The sequence below is a fragment of the Pristiophorus japonicus genome, chromosome 21, assembly GCF_044704955.1.
Source record: "Pristiophorus japonicus isolate sPriJap1 chromosome 21, sPriJap1.hap1, whole genome shotgun sequence".
In the NCBI taxonomy this organism is placed as follows: domain Eukaryota; kingdom Metazoa; phylum Chordata; class Chondrichthyes; family Pristiophoridae; genus Pristiophorus; species Pristiophorus japonicus.
Genome location: NC_091997.1, coordinates 10,762,907 through 10,783,327, shown reverse-complemented (window position 1 = coordinate 10,783,327; position 20,421 = coordinate 10,762,907). Strand labels below are relative to the sequence as shown.

At 42.6% G+C, this 20,421-nt stretch overlaps 1 protein-coding gene across 2 annotated transcripts in view; it reads right to left on the bottom strand.

Annotated features, from left to right (window-relative positions):
• Nucleotides 1-17,470, bottom strand: part of haus7 (HAUS augmin-like complex, subunit 7) — a 32,475-nt gene extending 15,005 nt beyond the window's left edge. Inside the window, exons 1-5 of one of the 2 annotated variants that reach the window (XM_070864392.1) lie at nucleotides 17,349-17,470; nucleotides 11,389-11,504; nucleotides 7,758-7,840; nucleotides 3,366-3,427; nucleotides 1,694-1,794 (exon numbers count right to left, since the gene is read on the bottom strand). In XM_070864392.1, the coding sequence (XP_070720493.1) occupies nucleotides 1,694-1,794; nucleotides 3,366-3,427; nucleotides 7,758-7,840; nucleotides 11,389-11,504; nucleotides 17,349-17,405 (419 nt within the window). In that variant the 5' untranslated portion in view covers nucleotides 17,406-17,470. The remainder of the gene's footprint in view (nucleotides 1-1,693; nucleotides 1,795-3,365; nucleotides 3,428-7,757; nucleotides 7,841-11,388; nucleotides 11,505-17,348) is intronic. The other variant, XM_070864393.1, reaches the window with a different exon arrangement.
• Nucleotides 17,471-20,421: the final 2,951 nt, after the last annotated feature.

The window sequence follows — 20,421 nt, the reverse complement described above, 5'->3', positions numbered from 1 at the left end:
ATAAAATCTGTAATTGTACCATTGGCTGTTTTTCATAGTTCAAGTAGACATAGCACAAAAGTTTCACATAACCACCTTTAGACTTTAACATCTCTGCTAATATTGGCTACAATGCAGATGCGATAATATTTCACACTCTCACCATTATGCTTTATTGAAATCCTAGGGACAACACCGAAGGAGGAAACGCTAAAGGCACTTAGTACAAATTGCAATTGTTTTATAAACTGGCATAACATTCATGAACTTGTTTTAGTATTTTAAATTTACATTAAACAGTACTAGAGTATATATATTTTTAAAACACGCTAATTAATAGCATATTTATTACTATTATTACACTAGTAGGTTTCCTAAGGCCCTGCTCCTTTAAAACTGCGCGGCTGCATGCGCTCTGTACCTCCCACGCAGCCGGCTCACCAGCTTTTCAATGGGAAACATTTTGCAATCTGTAGGTGCACTGGGTTAAAGGGCATGGGATAATTAGAGCTGAATACACAGATGTAATTCAATCCCCATTTTAAAAATGATATATATTATAATATATTATATATGTAGTATTATATTTTAATTTTATGCTTTTAACATTAAATAGCAAAATTCGCAGCAATTTGGAAAGTAGAGTTGGTTGGAGCATAGCAATTTCTCTGCAGTACAAGCCGAGGAGCTGGAAGACACAAAGTTGAAGTGACTGGTGCAAGGCTGACATATTTACAACGGGCATTTCCATTATAAATGTAGACACAGGAATTTACCATGGGGGGAAAGTTACAAGTACTATGTAAGTGTCAATGTACTTCATAAAATAAACACTTCACCTTGTTCCTTAAGGAAAATTAAAAACAGCTTCAGTAATGCTACTTGATCCAAGGTTCAACGTAGTGAGTAACTAAGCTCTCGGGATCCTGGGTTTGACACCCAACTTGTGCCCAATGAGCTGATCTCAGGTAGGGCAGCAGTAGGGGTGCTCCAACTGGCATCAGGTCCCCATGTTGGGGAGTGAAGTGGAGGAAAATCATTCAGGGCTCATGATCGCTTTCCTAGAGAAGCACGTGCGTGTGGATGTCAGCTGACGGCAGGATTAGACACCGCTTTCTTCCCTGCACTCCAGTCAAACAGCGTTTTGACACTCGATCAAGGCTCACTATTGAATAGTGGTGACTTAGGCAAAGTTCTGAAGGATTCCCATAAAACTGTACTCCAGTTAGGAGTCAATGCCTTCAGGAGGGGGGGGGGGGGGTGGGGCACATTGGAGAGAAGATAAAAAAGGAAGGATTCGATGCGATCAGAAGGGAACTAGATGAGACCAAAAAATTGTAAATTTCTGATAAAATTCATTGAAATTGAATTGTTGCAAAGATTCAAGCGGAAATGTAATATTGCACTGTTTTGGTCCATGCTATATTCTTTTCATCTTCAAACGTTCTATAGGAACATGCAGCATTTCACCTCACACAGGAGACTGCATCTCGGAGTTAAATTTTGTGCCAAGATGTAAGCACCCGGGGTGTTAGGAATAAATCAAATATTTGTGATACATCAATTTGTGAATTAATCTGTAGAAGTGTAATCTACATCATTCTGTGACAGATGCATACCGCTCTCGAAAGGCAAGCATGGAATGGATAGCTTTTTGTAAAAAAAAATAGAATAACGAAACAGAATCAAAAGACAACAATATTGCTCTACTTACTTACTACATTTCGAGTCTGTTGCAGTAATTTGTTTAAATTGTTGGACGCCAGCCAACATTTGATCCATCATCACCAATTGGCTGTAAGGACTTGCCTGACCCTAATATCCAAAAGGAGAACATTACTACTTTGTAGTCCTTAGCAACTTTCAGATCCAATACTTTTAAAATCGACCTATTCCTGCAAAGTGTTGTACATGACCATCTAAATTGCCGCATGTGCAAAGTGCCATGCCAAACAAATCAGGTGGCTGGTTACCCGAGCAGTGTGGAACTTAGGAGTTCAAGTATATACACAGTGTCGACACAAGCATTTATAGTACTGCAAGATACCAATAACTTCTGTGCTATAGTCAGTTTTAAATTGCTTGGCAAGTGTTGGCTGTTTCACATCGTTAGGATTCTGCGATATAGCAGTCTGAAGTGATAATATAATTATTAAAGTACAGGTTGTAACTCTCCAGTCCGGCACACTTGGGACCTGACCGGTGATGGACCAGAGTTTTCCAGACCACGGGAGGTCACGCCAACCCCAGCGTTGTCAGCAGTACCCTAGACTTACCGGGTACTGCGGACAACGACCCGGCCGCATTCTGCGCATGCGCTGCCTCCTTGTTCCCTCTCCGCGCCAACCCAACCAAGCAGGGAACACCGGAAGCAGTGGGGAGAAGAGGAGAGCAGCCAGCCCCAGGACACAGCACGCCGACCCGACCTCGGAGGGAACACCGGAGGCAGCGGGGAGAAGAGGACCAGCCAGCCCCAGGACACAGCGCCGGTCGCGACCCCCCCCCCCCACCCCGCCAGGAATGTTGCCAGACCAAAGTCCCGGACTGGAGAGGTACAATTTGTAGCAGTCCAGTGTGATAATATACTGTATTAAATTATAGGTTATTTTGACAGAATTGAAAGGCTCTATTGTTGTGGTAATAGTCATACAAGTTATTTCTACATTATAGAGAAAGTGTTGGCCCTAATACAGGGAGTGCAGAAGGTCCAATTCCATAATCATGCATGCTCTAATATCCCATGGGTGATTGGAGAGAAAGGAAAATGTAAAATTCAGGGTCACAATAATCAGGGTACAATTGTTAGAGAAGATTGCGTGCAATGATTAGTACAAACATAAAAGGGGCAACATAAGATTTGGAGAGTACCAGAGCTGCATCAAATAGCCAAAATCCCACAAAGGAAAAGGCAAAATGAAAATCCCCAGGAAAACCTATCTGCTTCCTACACACAAAATATCTCCCAAAGAATGTTCAAGAAACTTCTTTGGTATTGGACAAATCACGTCATTGAGAACTGCTCATTATATTCCAGTAAAGCAGTTCTTATATGGGTACATTAGGCTATCTTTCACAACAGCCAAATCCAGGCTAATCGCAATGGAAGCCTTCCATGGCACCTATACGGGAGGAATTTTAATCCTTAGATTACTACCCAAAACCGTTAGCAGAATACTGGAGAAATTCCCAAACTAAAATGCAGATTAAGAATACAGGCATGCACAAGGGATAGCTTGTACAACTGGCTATTAAATTATCCATGAATCAAAAGAACAAAGCCTTACTACCCAAGTTCAGCACCCACTGGGAATTTGAAATCTAATTTTAGCATAGGCTAAATGTTAATGTGAATTAGACAACTTAAAAAATCAAAGAAGATACATTACCTGAAAGAGATCAAAGTCCTCAGCACTGCAGACTCCAAAGTTAAGCCCAAGATTGATTATTTCTGTGAAACAGTGGTATGTTAGTGTTTCTCGGAATAAAGTCATTTTATATCAATTGAATGAGGAATAGTCTTAATTTTATACAAACTTAATATTTATTCTTTCAAATATGATTGCAGTATATACATGAAGAATATAATGCGATTGTATTTATTCAAGTATGGGTATAATTGAGCTTTTTAAAATGATAAAGGGAATTGATACGGTAGCTATGTTGGGCTGGATTTTCCGGTCTTCTATGTTCCGGGCTTTGAGGTGGCGCTGAGCAGCACCACCCGGAAGAGCTGCGCCCAGTGTGCAACGCTCCTGGTTGCAACACCGGTACGAGTTTGAGCTCCTGCCCGACCCGATGCCCAGAAGTGCGCCCGCAATGACTGCTTGGGATGTCAGGGCGGTCCTACGATCCCATCAGCGAAGACGTGAGTAATGGATCCCTAAGTTAAGTGATTGTTTCTTCTTTAAATTTTTTGTTAGCGATTTATATTGTGGTGGCATGGGCAATGTGTGGCGGGGGGGGGGTTTAAGTCACCCCCCCCCCAACCACAAAGCGTCTCTGAGCACTCCCGGCCCAGCTCTTTAGCTCAGGAGTTTCCCATCCTTGCGCCAAGAGAGGTGTACAACGCCTCCCTTAGTGCTGCACCCCAAAGCAGGGCCCAGATGCCCAAACTTAAATACTAAAGCACAAACTATTCCCGGACACTAACTTTTCTGCCATCATCACCCCAGAAACACAAAAGCCTAAAATCCAGCACAGAGAAACTATTTCCCATGGTGGGAGAATCCAGAACAAGCTAGCATCATCTTAAAATTAGAGTTAAATCATTTGAGTGAAATCAGAAAGCAGTTTTTCAAATGAAGAGTCGTGGAAATCTGAAACTCGCTTCCCCCAAAAGCTGTGGGTGCTTGGTCCAATGGCCAAGCAGATTTGGTATTCTTCCAAACTTCCCTGTTTCTCGGTCAACAGGCTTCAGACTCTGATCAGTTTGCTTCCTCCTCTTCTCCTGTCTCCTCCTTTTCCGGATTGTCAGTCACACCCCTTCTCTTCACACCCCCCCAACCCCGCCCCCAGATATACTGCATCTTGATTTTCCATTCCATCAATTTGCGCGGGTGATCAGGGAGTGCGAATTCAAAAAGAAAAATCAGAAATCTGAAGACAGTCTAAAGGCTGTTCTGCATATTGTTTGTACAATGAGACACAGTGCAGTACAAGATAGCATACCACATCATTCAGTCATATCTTTCGACCAGGTAGAACAGAATGCTGACATACACTCCATTTCATTCAACTAGACATTTTTGAAAGCATGTTTTAAAAGCAAATATTTGTGTGATGGATCAAATATCTTGCTTCAAATCATGAAATACTTCTTAATATTTATTTATGGGATTTTTGTACTTGGCCAGTCATATTTAAATTTGATTAAAAATCTTAAATACCCAGTTTGTACCAAACCTACTTCAAAAGGTAAATAAAAGTCACCTTTATCTAGGTGGACTGCTCAACAAGTACGAGATACAGAATTCACTCGTGTTAGAAACAGCTCATCGTGATTGAAAGCTAATAATTTGGATTTGCTGCACCACATGCGAGGAAGGTTTGATTCTCTGTACAAGACCCGCTTTGTTTCAGAGGTGCAAACATTTCATCAGAAAAATGCGGTCAAGCAGACCTTTTGTGATCGACAGTTGTACCGGATTGTGAAAGACACCCTTTTGATCTTCCTTTGTCCTAGTTCCAGCTTCAAAGAAAAGTGTAGGTCTATCTGCTGCCTGTAATCAAGCTTTCATAATAAGAACATAAGAATTAGGAACAAGTGTAGGCCATCTAGCCCCTCGAGCCTGCTCCGCCATTCAACAAGATCATGGCTGATCTGGCCGTGGACTCAGCTCCACTTACCCGCCCGCTCCCCATAACCCTTAATTCCCTTATTGGTTAAAAATCTATCTATCTGTGATTTGAATACATTCAATGAGCTAGTCTCAACTGCTTCCTTGGGCAGAGAATTCCAGATTCACAAACCTCTGGGAGAAGAAATTCCTTCTCAACTCGGTTTTAAATTGGCTCCCCCGTATTTTGAGGCTGTGCCCTAGTTCTAGTCTCCCCGACCAGTGGAAACAACCTCTCTGCCTCTATCTTGTCTATCCCTTTCATTATTTTAAATGTTTCTATAAGATCACCCTTCACCCTTCTAAACTCCAATGAGTAAAGACCCAGTCTACTCAATCTATCATCACAAGGTAACCCTCTCATCTCTGGAATCAGCCTAGTGAATCGTCTCTTTACCCCCTCCAAAGCTAGTATATCCTTCCTTAAGTAAGGTGACCAAAACTGCACGCAGCACTCCAGGTGCGGCCTCACCAATACCCTGTACAGTTGCAACAGGACCTCCCTGCTTTTGTACTCCATCCCTCCCGCAATGAAGGCCAACATTCCATTCGCCTTCCTGATTACCTGCTGCACCTGCAAACTAACTTTTTGGGATTCATGCACAAGGCCCCCCAGGTCCCTCTGCACCGCAGCATGTTGTAATTTCTCCCCATTCAAATAATATTCACTTTTACTGTTTATTTTCCCCAAGGTGGATGACCTCACATTTTCCAACATTGTATTCCATCTGCCAAACCTTAGCCCATTCGCTTAACCTATCTAAATCTCTTTGCAGCCTCTCTGTGTCCTCTACACAACCCGCTTTCCCACTAATCTTTGTGCCTTCTGCAAATTTTGTTACACTACACTCTGTCCCCTCTTCCAGGTCATCTATGTATATTGTAAACAGTTGTGGTCCCAGCATCGATCCCTGTGGCACACCACTAACCACCGATTTCTTTTACCAGTGATCTAAGGATATTTGTTCTTGCTTGTGTTTAATTTTATTTAACAAACCTGATTCATAGTTTTTGCCTGAGATATACAGTTTGTCAGAATGTTATATGTCCATTAGTTGCAGAAGTCTGGAGTTACTGTTTCCAGTGTGCGTTTTGACAGTAGCTGGGCTCATTATTCATCCAGGGAACATTTCCTCCCAAATTACATCATACAAGGTCACATTCTGATTCATAGGAGGTATTGGCTTGCTTGCCTATGGAATTAGTTCTTTGCCGCAAGCACGAGAAACAGCATCTGGGAGTGAGGGCAAATTACAGTAATTTATGGCAAAACAAAAAAAAAGTCACTAAATTTAAATAAACTATCAATATTTTAAAAATATGTCTTCCAGGGATTAGAAAGACATGGACAAAGAGCTAATGAACTCATTTGAGTGTGCCTTTGCCTGTGGAAGTTATCCTTTCCCAGGCAATGTACCTGGACAGCACAACTTGTTTTTGCTATAATATACATGCACTTGGATTCATCTAATTACTCGGGCTGTAATTAAAAACAAATCAGATTACTGCACCCTGCAGTACTGAGCAGTGAGCACTGAATGTTCTCTGAAAAGCTTACTGATAGAAATATATAGAAGCTACAACAAGGAAACTCAGCCCAATCAGTCTGAGTTGGCCTTTACCCTGCATCCAGTCTAAACTAGTCACAAAACATCTTAAAACTTGTTACAGTCCTACAATTCAACCACAGCTTGCCACTACGAAGTAGGTAATGGTTATTTAAAGCTTTCAAATGAAAATTATTTGCATTCAAGTAGGCATGGCAGTGCAGTGCTGAGGGAGTGCTGCACTGTCGGAGATGCCATTTTTCATATGAAACATTAAACCGAGGCCCCATCTGCTCTCTCAGGTGGACGTAAAAGAACCCCAGGCACTATTTCAAAGAGCAGGGGAGTTATTCCCGGTATCCTGGCCAATATTTATCCCTCAATCAACATCACAAAAAACAGATTATCTGGTCATTATCACATTGCTGTTTGTGGGAGCTTGCTGTGTTCAAATTGGCTGCTGCATTTCCTACATTACAAGTGACTACACTTCAAAAGTTCTTAATTGGCTGTAAAGCGCTTTGGGATGTCCAGCGGTCATGAAAGGTGCTATATAAATGTAAGTCTTTCTTTTATGGCTAGATAAAAGCCGATGAAAAATACATTTTAGACAGAATTCACGGTGTACATGCTTTGGAGTGGCAATGATCACAGGAATCAGATCATACCACAACTTCCAGCAACACGTACATGCTTACTTTGACTTTGATACGAGGCTTTATAAACACTGAACAGAAACCATTTTCCCCAAGTAATTCTCTAAAAGTAAATGGATGTGAAAAACATCAAAGCAGCAATCAGATAGAAACCGAAGGATGAAACAAAACGGTTAACAATGTGAAGTATAAAGTTCTGATCTATAATAGGCACTAGGAAAATAAAGAAAATGTCTTACCTTTTATTACAAGATCTGTTCCGTAGTCTTGCATGGAGTGGAGACGTAGTTCTTCAAATTTTCTTTTGAGAGGTGGATAGCAGCTGTAAAACAAAGAAGAAATTAGTTTATCCTTTAATTCTGTTACTATTATGATACATGTACAACCTCCGAAATTCGGAAACCTCAGGACCTAGGCCTTTCCGGTTTTCGGGTTTAGGAATCCGACATCCTGAATCCGGAAACCCCTGGGCTGAGTTTCAGGTTTTTCCAGATTTCGGAGACGAAATCAGATGTCCCAAAATTTGGCTCATAGCGCACCCATAGGGCTCAATTTTCCCCAGTGATTTGCGCTTTTTTTTGGAGCAGGCTGCAGTTTTTGGCCTAAGTTGAAAAACCACAGTTTCCCCAATCAATTTGCACCAGCGTAACTCAGTTAGTTACGATTTTTTTAGGTCATTTTTTTTTCAGCTAAAGGGGGCGTAACCAGCCACCTGCGTCAGTTCTGGCCATTTAGGGAAGTTTGGGCAGCTGAGAGTTACTCCTGTTGTGCTTAGGCCAGCGGAAGTTGCCTCTGCAGAAAAACCTTCCAGAGAGTTGAGAGAGAGAGAGAGAGAGAGAGAAAAAAAATCCGGGGACCAAGAATGGGACTGGACCAGGAGAATGGGGACCTAGAATGGGACCCGACCGGCAAGCACTTCGGGCTGGGTTGGAGGCAAGTTGCTGCTATGTGTTTTTCAATTCTTTTAATGTGTTGGGAGCTGGCTGTATGCTTCACTTTGCAGCCTCAGCTCGCATTGTGTCCCTGGTTACCACGGCAGCCTGATCTTTTTGACGCAGATCAAGGCTCCACCCCCAAAACTAAAGGTCGGGTTACGCTACGCCAAAATGAAGAAATCCAACGGAGAAACTTAGAATTTTTTTTTGCCGTACTTTGGCCTCAAAAACTCAGGCATAACTCTTCAAGTATGCCAAAAAAATGCTTTGGGGAAAATTGAGGCCATTGTTAGGAAGGGAAAAAATGTCTGGGAAAAATCTGCGTTGCAGCCCTTGAAACAGCGGTAGGTATGAAGACCTGCAAAAAAGAGAAGTTCAAGTTTTTATTTTTTAATTCTTTTGCAGCGATTCGATAGTTAAGTGTCTTGTGAATGTTTTATGATTTTTTTTGTTTTTTGCCATTTTTTTTGTTGTTTTGTGTGTGTGTGGGGGGGCTGGGGGGGGGGGGGGGGGGGAGATGATTATTTGTAAAGTACTGATCAAAATACCGGTGTCCGGTTTTCAGAACATTCTGGTTTTTGGAACTCCGGATTTCAGAGGTTGTACTTGTACATTAGCATGATTATGTCGAGCACTTAAATTGCAGAAAATCTGCACAAAATGAACAGCAAAAACAAACTGACAAATCAATACCTCATCAATAGTTAAAACCCAGTACACAAAGATTGTCCAAACATTTTGTGGGCCTCTTGGGTGTATACCATGAAGTCTTATGGACCATAAATTGAGGTTAAATCAATGTTCGCATCAATTTGCTTATATCTCAAGCTGCAAATACCTACAGATTTTGGTGCTGTTAGGATTTATGCACCATTTAGGCAGCAGCTTCACGAACACCCCTTTCCATACCTCCGGGCACACAACATTCAACAGGCTAAACGAGCGAGCAGTGAAAGTGGAATTAAAGCAAAAACTGCATAGGCTTTGGGGAGGCACATGATCCATGGGAATAGTTTGCACACCCTTGCTGAACACTTCGTTTTTAAATCAATGTTAGTTTCCTACTCTCGGGTTAGGTACATTATAGTTTAGAGTAAAATCCCTTCACACTGCTCCAACAATGTACAAAAGCAAAATACTGCGGATGCTGGAATCTGAAATAAAAACAGAAAATGCTGGAAATACTCAGCAGGTCGGGCAGCATGAGTGAAGAGAGAAACAGAGTTAACGTTTCAGGTCAATGACGCTTCGTGAGAACTGGAAAAAGCTCAAGATGTAATTTTTTAAGCAAGTGTAGGGATAGGGAAAAGGGAGGAAAGAACAAAAGGGAAGGTCGGCGATAGGGTAATAGGCAGGAGAGATTAAGAGACAAAAGGAATGTTACATCTCTTAACTTTTTCCAGTTCTGACAAAGGGTCATGGACCTGAAACGTTAACTCTATGGAGCTTAAATTCACCACCCCCAAAGGGACGGCCAATCGGAAAAAAATCGATCGCCTGCCGCGGTCGGGTGATTTTCCCTCCCCGAGCTATATTCAGCTTGAGCGGTGTAAACTTCCGCCGGAAACTGCGGTTTGAGGCTGCTGTTAAGGAAGATTTTCAGCAGTGAGCTCAGCAGCATGTGGGCCGCTGAAAAGCGGCCAGGATAGCGAAATTCACCGATGAAAAGGTAGGATTTTTCCCGGCAGTGTCCCCGCGAGGTTTTCCAGTCGGTGCACGAACGCGACACCGCCGGAGTTTTGCCGCGATCGGGTCGGTTTGGCGGGGAAATAGTTTTATTAATTATTCGTGTTTTTATTTCAGATTCCAGCATCCGCAGTATTTAGCTTTTGATATAGTTTTATTAATTGTTTTGGCTCCATTAAACCTGCCGAATGCTGCTCAGAGGTTTTCACATGCTTTTGTACAACTTTCAGGTCTGACTCTTTAGTGAAGGCCTGTGGGCTGCAGAGACCTGGTTGGGAGGAGCGTTGGGAGGAGCGTTGGGAGGGCGACACCTGGTACACCTGGTCAGAAGCAGGGTGGCACGCAGGAGAAGACGCCGCCGTCAGCACCGTGCAGAGAGGCAGCGGGCAAGGGAGGCAGAGGCATGATTCGATCATGAATTTCGGGCCCTATTTCTCTCTCCACAGATGCTGAATGGCCTGCTGAGTATTTCCAGCACATTTCTGTTATTATTTTGCTCCAACAATGTAGTTTAGCTTCAAAATAAGAGCTCCTCTTATTGTGTCAATGTAACATTTTTGCTTCCCAGATCAGCCATTCATGAGGCTGCAGACTGATTCCTGAATTATGGGAAGAACTGGCATGACCTAAATTCTGTTCACTTCGGATCCTTACAACTTGCAGAAAGAGTAACTTGTATATCATTCTGTAGGCCATGTTCCAATCCAGGTCCTACTGGTCATTATTATATTATAAATATTTCCTTGCAAGGAATTCAAAACAAACACACCAGATTAGTAAGTCAAATATTATTTACAATTTGCATCCTGTCCATCAAGGTTTCTGGTATCTTCCATTGGGCAGCACCAAATATAACATTTATCGACAGGTCTCCAGGTTTTAGATGCTACAACACAGTAACTTAGAAATACAGGTACAGGTTTCAACTTAACCATGGTCAGTTTGATACCTCAAGAACCAACTATTTTATTAAGGAATTAGGCTGCAACGTGGGTTACGAACAACAAACAGCGTTGCACTTTTAAGTTTTCCCATTTGCCATTACAGATTGCTAACTGCAGTAAAAAAATTGGGTACAGCTGGAATCATCAAACAAGACTGAGAAGGGGCTATTCAACTTCCACTATCACGAAGGTCAAAGAATAGGCTTAGCCCCAATCTCATATCCCTCCATTTATTAAATATAACATATTCAAACATTTCATAAACACCAAAAACCTTAAAGTATGCATGTAAAATCATTGCGTACCTGATGCACAACCATTCTAAGATCTGAAGTCTGTCCACTCCAGGCGAGCACAGCAACTGAATAACCGCATCAGAATCATTTACGTTGATTCGTTCCAGCAATGGGCATTTCAGATTCTGAAAGAGCAATTGCTAACATTAGGATAGGGCAAGAAGAAACATTTCTAATGCAACACAACTGGATAATATTTTTACACAAAGGCTGTGCCATGCAGAGTTCCTGAAAACCCTTACAAAACAAAAGTGGAACTTACATTAAACTTAAAAACATAATGGCCCGGAATTTGCGGTCGGAATGCGGCCTTTGAAACAGGTACATGCGGAAATCCCGAAGTTGTGGTCAGTCACTGACAGCTCTGAAACAGGCTGCGCTGTGTCCCTCCAACCACCCCCACAATCTGTGTAATCAGCCAAATCAGGAAAACTGACAAAAACTTCAGTTCTTCTGCAGTAAGGACGCTGTTAAATCCACCACTAAAAGTTAGACCCAAAGCAATTAAGTGTGACTGGGGATTTGACGCCGTTATAACAGCTAAACAAATGTTATGGGGCTGGAAAACTAATTTTTATTTTGTGCAGTGTGAAATGTATCATTTTAATAAAAATTAAAGAAACTTTTCAATTGAATTGAAGGTGAGAAAACCCGAAGTTCTCCACACAGGAATCGTGAGATCCTGGTGCTGAACGTATTTCGGGGCCGGCAACGAATGTCTTTGCTTTGCTGCTGACTGCAAATTCTGGGCCAATGAGATTCCATGTTATTTCATTAATAACCCATCCCATCCATAGTATATAAATCCCTTGGGTGGAAGAGGTAGAATGCAAATGTCTTGAGGACAGCTAATTTATACTTTGTTTGAAATAGTTTCAATTCATATTAATAGTTGTTTTACTTTCCAGAATATACAATGCTATGTATTACACCATTTAGCTTAAGGACTTAATACAACCTGGACATTGAATCCAAACATATGCAAGTGAGATATAACTGAACTACTGAAAACCATTATAATCCTTTCCTCCCCTCAATAAAACTTATTTTTTAGTCATAAAAGGTATACAAGCTTCAAAACAATAGGCCAGTAGCAGCACCATGTCAGTCCCTTTCAACCTATAACGAGGTCAGACTTTATTTAGAATACCAGAACTGTAATTTTCCTGCCACTACCTTGGTACTTTATTTACTTGATTAGCGCTTCTAATCAACAACAAGCAAATCTCCCAAAGTATTGCTTACAATGAATCACTGTTTTAGCCCATGTATTGAAGAACACTGATTTGCAGTGATTAAATAAGCAAAATTGTGTATTTTTAGAGTATCGTGCGAGTATTTGATGCATTTTCAAGCTATAATTCCACGATTGCGTGCATGCTTGTACATATGTTCAAGTAAGGATTAAATATTTTAACAAAGAATGTATTATTGTGCTGGTATATTTTAGGTACTGTTGGAAATGAAAGCAAGAATAAAGATGAACGTAGAGTCAACAATAGGGAGCAATTCATTGAAAAATACAGAATTGTATATTGTATCATTGTCGATGTTTACGGAGAGCAAATGAGAGTTAAACAAATTATAATATAAAATATATGGGTATAGTGCATATACATATATAGAACAGAAAGACTTGCATTTAAATAGCGCCTGTCACGACCACTGGATGCTGCAAACGCTTTACAGCTAATGAAATACTTTTTGAAGTGTAGTCACTGTTGTAATGTAGGAAACGTGGCAGCCAATTTGCACACAGCAAGCTCCCACAAACAGCAATGTGAAAATGACCAGATAATCTGTTTTTGTTATGTTGATTGAGGGATTAATATTGGCCAGAACACATATCTAAATTAAAAATATTACAGTTACATGCACTCCCATCTATAAAACTGCACTTCCTGTTATGTGGTCACATTTTTGTCACACTTGTGAGTTAAGAATTTACAGGGCAACCTGAATTGTTGACAAGTCTGCTGGAACCACTGAAGAAACCCTTCTTCATATACATCTAACACAACAATCTATAATAAAATGAGGATTCCCCATAAGGAAACTATTGTAGAATGTGACAAATCTACCTTACAACCATAGCTATTTACAACAGGAGTATATTATTTAATGTTGATACTTCAAGCCTGTGTGCGATTGGGGGGGGGGGGGGGGGTGGGAGGGAGAAGAGGAGGGAAAGTGAAATAAATTCTTAACTGATATTTCAGGTACTGTACCATACTACTGCCCTTCACCTCCAGCCAAGCCACATCATTTACAACTATGCTCTGGATCAATTATATTTGAATAGCTAATATAGTTTTGAATACTCCATGCCCAATCCACCACTCACCTTGTCCTTGTGCATTTTGGTTAAACTGGACCTCGGATATATCCCTTCCTAATCAGCATCATCATCATAGGCAATCCCTCGAAATCAAGGAAAACTTGCTCCCACTCTAAAAATGAATTCTTAGGTGATTGAACAGTCCAATACGGGAATTACAGTCTCTGTCACAGGTGGGACAGTCGTTGAGGAAAAGGGTGGGTGGGACTGGTTTGCCGCACGCTCTTTCCGCTGCCTGCGCTTGATTTCTGCATGCTCTCGGCGATGAGACTCGAGGTGCTCAGCGCCCTCCCCGGATGCACTTCCTCCACTTAGGGCGGTCTTTGGCCAGGAACTCCCAGGTGTCAGTGGGGATGTTGCACTTTATCAAGGAGGCTTTGAGGATGTCCTTGAAACGTTTCCTCTCCCCACCTTGGGCTCGCTTGCCGTGTAGGAATTCTAAGTAGAGCGCTTGCTTTGGGAGTCTTGTGTCGGGCATGCAAACAATGTGGCCCGCCCAGCAAAGCTGGTCGAGTGTGGTCAGTGCTTCGATGCTGGGGATGATGGCCTGGTCGAGGACGCTGATGTTGGTGTGTCTGTCCTCCCAGGGGATTTGCAGGATCTTGCGGAGACATCGTTGGTGGTATTTCTCCAGCGTTTTGAGGTGTCTACTGTATATGGTCCATGTCTCTGAACCATACAGAAGGGCAGGTATCACTACAGCCCTGTAGACCATGAACTTGGTGGCAGATTTGAGGGCCTGATCTTCGAACACTCTTTTCCTCAGGCGGCTGATGGCTGTGCTGGCGCACTGGAGGCGGTGTTGAATCTCGTTGTCGATATCTGCCCTTGTTAATAAGAGACTCCCAAGGTATGGAAAGTGGTCCACTTTGTCCAGGGCCGCGCTGTGGATCTTGATGATTGAGGGATAGTGCTGTGTGGTAGGGTCAGTCTGGTGGAGGACTTTTGTCTGACGGATGTTTCGTGTAAGGCCCATGCTTTCGTACGCGTCAGTGAAGAAGTTGACTATGACTTGGAGTTCAATCTCTGAATGTGCGCAGACGGATGAGTTGTCCGTGTACTGTAGTTTGACGATCGAGGTTGGGTCACAGTGCGGATTTTGTCCTCTACGGGGCACAACAGACATGATTTTTACAGCGCGACAACTGCAAGAAAAATGCAGGGAACAGCACCAACCCTTGTACATGGCCTTCTTTGACCTTACAAAGGCCTTTGACACTGTCAATCGCAAGGGTCTATGGAGCGTCCTCCTCCGTTTCGGCTGCCCCCATCTTCCGCCTTCTCCACAACGACATGCAGGCCGTGATCCTGACCAACGGATCCATTAGAGACCCAATCCACATCCGGACCTGGGTCAAGCAGGGCTGCGTCATCGCGCCAACCCCCTTCTCAATCTTCCTCGCTGCAATGCTCCACCTCACACTCAACAAGCTCCCCGCTAGAGTGGAACTAAACTACAGAACCAGTGGGAACCTGTTCAAGTTTCGTCATCTCCAGGCCAGATCCAAGACAATCCCAACCTCTATCCCTTCCTAAATAAAGTATAGGAATGCCTGCCTAATCTTCTTGAATAATTGTTGCTGCACCCCCAAGAAAAATCATAATAAAAATATATAGTTTAACTTGAGAGTTTTAATTTTGCTTGAACAAAATAAAATAACTTTCTGAATGCCAGCCAGTAACTCGGGATATTTTAATCTATGGATTTGGGATCAGGATTATCCCCAAGTAGACCATCCCCTTAGGCAACAAGGTCAAATACCTGACATTAAGAAAGAAAATGAAAGACTTGCATTTATATAGCACTTTTCACAACCTCAGAATATCCCAAAGCACTTTACAGCTAATTAAGTACTTTTTAAAGTGTAATTGCTGTTGTAATACAGGAAACGCGGCAGCCAATTTACACACAGCAAGCTCCCACAAACAGCAATGTGATAATGACCAGATAATGTTTTAGTGATGTTGATTGAGGGATAAATATTGACCAGGACACCAGGGATAACTCCCCTGCTCTTCTTCGAAACAGTGCCACGGGATCTTTTACATCCACCTGAGAGGACAGACGGAGCCTCAGTTTAACGTCTCATCTGAAAATGCAGCAATCCCTCAGCACTGCACTGAGAGTGGCGGCCTAGATTTTAATTCCCAAGTCTCTGGTGTGGGACTTGAACCCACGACCTTCTAAGGGAGTCAAGGGTTCTGAGGAGCGGGCAAGGTAGTGGAGTTGTGGTCAAAATCAGATCAGCCATGATCTTATAGAATGGCGGACCAGGCTCGAGGGGCCAAATGGCCGACTCCTGCTCCTATTTCTTATATTGTTCTTATGTTCTGACTCAGAGACGAGGGTGCTATCCACTGGGCCACAGCTGACAAGGGTGCATGCACACTACAATGGCAGCATTGGGTTTCGCTTCACAGGGGGGAGGTCTAGAGGGGATTTGAGGGGAACTGTCTCCAACCAGAGGGTGGTAGGAGTCTGGAACTCACTGCCTGAAAGGGTGGTAGAGGCAGAAACCCTCACCACATTTGAAAGATACCTGAAGTGCCGTAACTGTATGGCTGGGGACCAAGAGCTGGAAAGTGAGATTCGGCTGGATAGTCCTTGGTCAGCCGGGGCGGACACGATGGGCCGAAATGGCCTCTTTCCGTGCTGTAAATGTCTATAATTCTATGATTCCGACAATGCTGCAGTGGCTGTGAATCTGGAGACCAGAGCAAGGTCCTTACTTAAGGAAGGATATACTAGCTTTGCGGGGGGGGGGGGGGGGGTACAGAGACGATTCACTAGGCTGATTCCGGAGATGAGGGGGTTACCTTATGGTAATAAATTGAGTAGACTGGGTCTTTACTCATTGGAGTTCAGAAGGATGAGGGGTGATCTTATAGAAACATTTAAAATAATGAAAGGGGTAGACAAGATAGAGGCAGAGAGGTTGTTTCCACTGGTCGGGGAGACTAGAACTAGGGGGCACAGCCTCAAAATACAGGGGAGCCAATTTAAAACAGAGTTCGAGAAGGAATCTCTTCTCCCAGAGGGTTGTGAATCTGTGGAATTCTCTGCCCAAGGAAGCAGTTGAGGCTAGCTCATTGAATGTATTCAAATCACAGATAGATAGATTTTTAACCAACAAGGGAATTAAGGGTTACGGGGAGCGGGCGGGTAAGTGGAGCTGAGTCCACGGCCAGATCAGCCATGATCTTGTTGAATGGCGGAGCAGGCTCGAGGGGCTAGATGGCCTACTCCTGTTCCTAATTCTTATGTTCTTATGACTTGGCGTTGACAGAAAGACACGCGAGACTCTCGCCATGATCTTGTTGAATGGCGGTGCAGGCTCGAGGGGCCGAATGGCCTACCCCTGCACCTATTTTCTGTCTCTATGCTTCACTTCACAAGCCCACAAGACTGGCGTTGGTGCAAAAACCAACCCCTACCCCCGCCCCACAACACAAAGTGGAATTCACGGGGGGGAGCCTCTGACTCGGCCCAGTTCACTCTGAATCGGTGCCTCAATTACACATTTGCGCCGGTGTTTGTGGCGCTGCCGTCGGGCGCTTCGCCCGGCGCCAATAACCCCCCTGCCCCGCCCCCCGGTGTATCCACCCGCACAAATCCAGTAACTTCTCTCACCAACAGTCTCCGCATCACCCGAGCTCCCACCTGCGCTTCACTCAAACTTGCCGCCATCCCAAACAGCCACCATGCCAGGCGCCGCAGCCGTGACGGTCCGAGGGGAACGACGTCTTCTTCTCCGCCGATTGGTTGGACCATTTGTCAATCACGCTGACCCTTCTACTGATTGGCTCCAGCAGCTGTCAATCCTCCCGTCCCCCCTCCCCCCCGCCCGAGCAGAGGGCGGGCTCTGGCGTGCTCCTGCGCATGCGGTGTAGCACTCTGGTGGCCTTCCCATAAACGTTTCTTAAAGTTGCACATCACGAGACCCAGTGTCACCAACCGAAAAGCAAACACAAGTGCCTCACTTTTAAAGGGGCACAACTAATAAAGAACTTAACAAAACCCAAAGGAAACTTATAAACTTAAATCATAATGGCCCAGAAATCCCAGGCTCCACGTGGAGTGTGTACGGACCCGGGAAAGCATCGCAAAAGCCTTTTTTCAGCGCCCAATGTACATGCGCTGAAAACCGGCTTTTCCGATCGGTCAAGCTGGAGCTTGACAGATCCTCCGTATCTCGTGAACGAGGACATTCGCATGGGCAAGATTGCGGTATTTACCCAGCGGATGTCCTGAAAGCGCTTGTGCCTGATAAAAGCAGGTGCCTAGCCTACTTTTACAGGTGTAAGAGTTTTAAAATACATAAAAACTTTTTTAAATAACATTATAAAAACACATTTTATTGTTTTAAAAACTCTCCCCACTATGGTAAGTTTACTTTAAACCATAATTCAAAAAACTTTTTAAAAAATCAGAAAAATATATATTTTTTTATAATACATAAATAACTTTAATTTAAATTAATAAAAATATGTGGTGTATTTTTTCTATTTTTTTATTAGTGTTTTTGGTGTTTGGGGGTCAGGATGACCAAGTCAGGATGGTATATAACTTGGCAATATATGTTATCAGCTATGTTGATAGTGTTAGATGAAGTAGGGTGGGAGGAGGCTCGTGAAGCATAAACAATGGCATAGACCAGTTGGACGGAATGGCCTGTTTCTGTGCTGTAAATTCTATGTAATTCTGTGATCCTGTATGTGGTTTCCTATTATTGAGATTTACTTCTATTTAAAATTTGATATGATAAGAAGCATAATAACATTTTGAATGATTGTTAGTGCCACTATAATTTCCTTCACAATAAAAACCATTTTGTTTAATAGTGCTAATTTAAATTGAAAACAATATATCGCTCTGGAAGGGTGGTAGATTTTGAGGGGATTTCAAATTGTGCCAAACTGATTCATATTCAAGTCTATTTCCATTCAAACTTTGATATGAGTAGATACAGTTTGGATGATTGTCACCGTCACTATGAATTTCTTGTGACCATGATAAAAAAGATGGCAAGATTTTTTTTCTCTACATGTTACTGAAGAATATTCTTAAATTTAAAACAAAACTTCAAAATAACTGAAAAGAGAAGGACGGATGAATGAGGGAGACTTCACATTGTGCTAAAATGATTGGAACAGGACAATCATCATCCCATTTTCCTATAGGTACATTATCAAAATTGACCCGTGCAACTTAATTCAATATTTCATGATTTTGAATTAGAAAATAAACAGAGTCTTGAAAATTCAAACTTGGGATAATAACCACCCAGGGATTTTTTTAAAAGCCATTCGGCTATGTAGCTTACCCAGTTATGTAAATTATGCATTGCATCTACTCAGGCAAATTTTCCTCTCCCTCCTACATGGCCGACATAGTTTATATCTGTTGTACTAAAAACCTGTCCTTTTATTTTTTTGAATGGTATTGTTAACAGTTCTTAATTTACAGGTTGATTGTTCGGAAACAAGTTTTATAAGAAATACATAATGAGATTTTTTTAAATTTTAATTAATGCACTGCCATTTTCACTGACATGCATAGTTATAATATTTTGCCGATCAGCCAAAGGGTTCAGGATTTTCGTAATGACCGTTGGCAGCAGAGACAATTGAATCGATGTGAGGCATAGTTAGAAAGAAGTAGTTTTGGTTAAAATAGGTTTGGTAGATTCTTACTTCACAAATCTGATTGCTGCACCCATATCTGTTGCGTCAGTGAAGCACAATGTTGAATAGGTAACGTGAAAGGTGCCTGCAGAACAGCATATCCCAATGACTGACTGAGTGGAACAATATCAATGATTCTAGTGCTAGTTGCCAACAATCAATTAAAAAACAAAAGCAAAATGGTGCAGATGTTGGAAATTAGAAGCAAAACAGAAAATGCTGCAAACACTTAGCAGGCCAGGCAGCATCTGTGGAGAGAGAAACAGAGTTAACGTTTCAGGTCGAGGTCATCGAATGGAAAAGTTAACTCTCTCCACAGACACTGCCTGACCGGCTGAGTGTTTTCCAGCATTTTCTGTTTTTATTTTAATCAATTACTGAAGGTTTTCTGGTTTACATAAACCGAGCCCATTTCTGTAAGATACAAGATCCTGGTAGTTCTGGTATAAGCAACTCCACCTTCTATCTTCAACACACTTCCATGACCGGTGGGCACCGGAGGGACTGGAGTGCTTCATCGTCGCCGAAACAAAATTTTAAATGATTTGTTAAGTCTCATGTAAATTTGGTGCAATTTGCATTTTATTGGTTGTGCCCTGTTAAAAAGGGGCACTTGCTTACTGTCTTATTGGTGATGGCACCAGTCATCAATCACTGAATTTCAACATAAAAGATATATAAGAACATAAGAAATAGGAACAGGAGTCAGCCATACGGCCCCTCGAGCCTGGTCCGCCATTTAATACGATCTTGGCTGATCCGATCATGGACTCAGGTCCACTTTCCTGCCTGCTCCCCATAACCCCTTATTCCCTTACCGGTTAAGAAACTGTCTATCTCTGTCTTAAATTTATTCAATGTCCCAGCTTTCACAGCTCTCTGAGGCAGCGAATTCCACAGATCCACAACCCTCTGAGAAAATAAATTTCTCCTCATCTCAGTTTTAAATGGGCAGCCGCTTATTCTAAGATTATCCCACTAGTTCTAGTCTTCCCCATCAGTGGAACCATTCTCCCTGC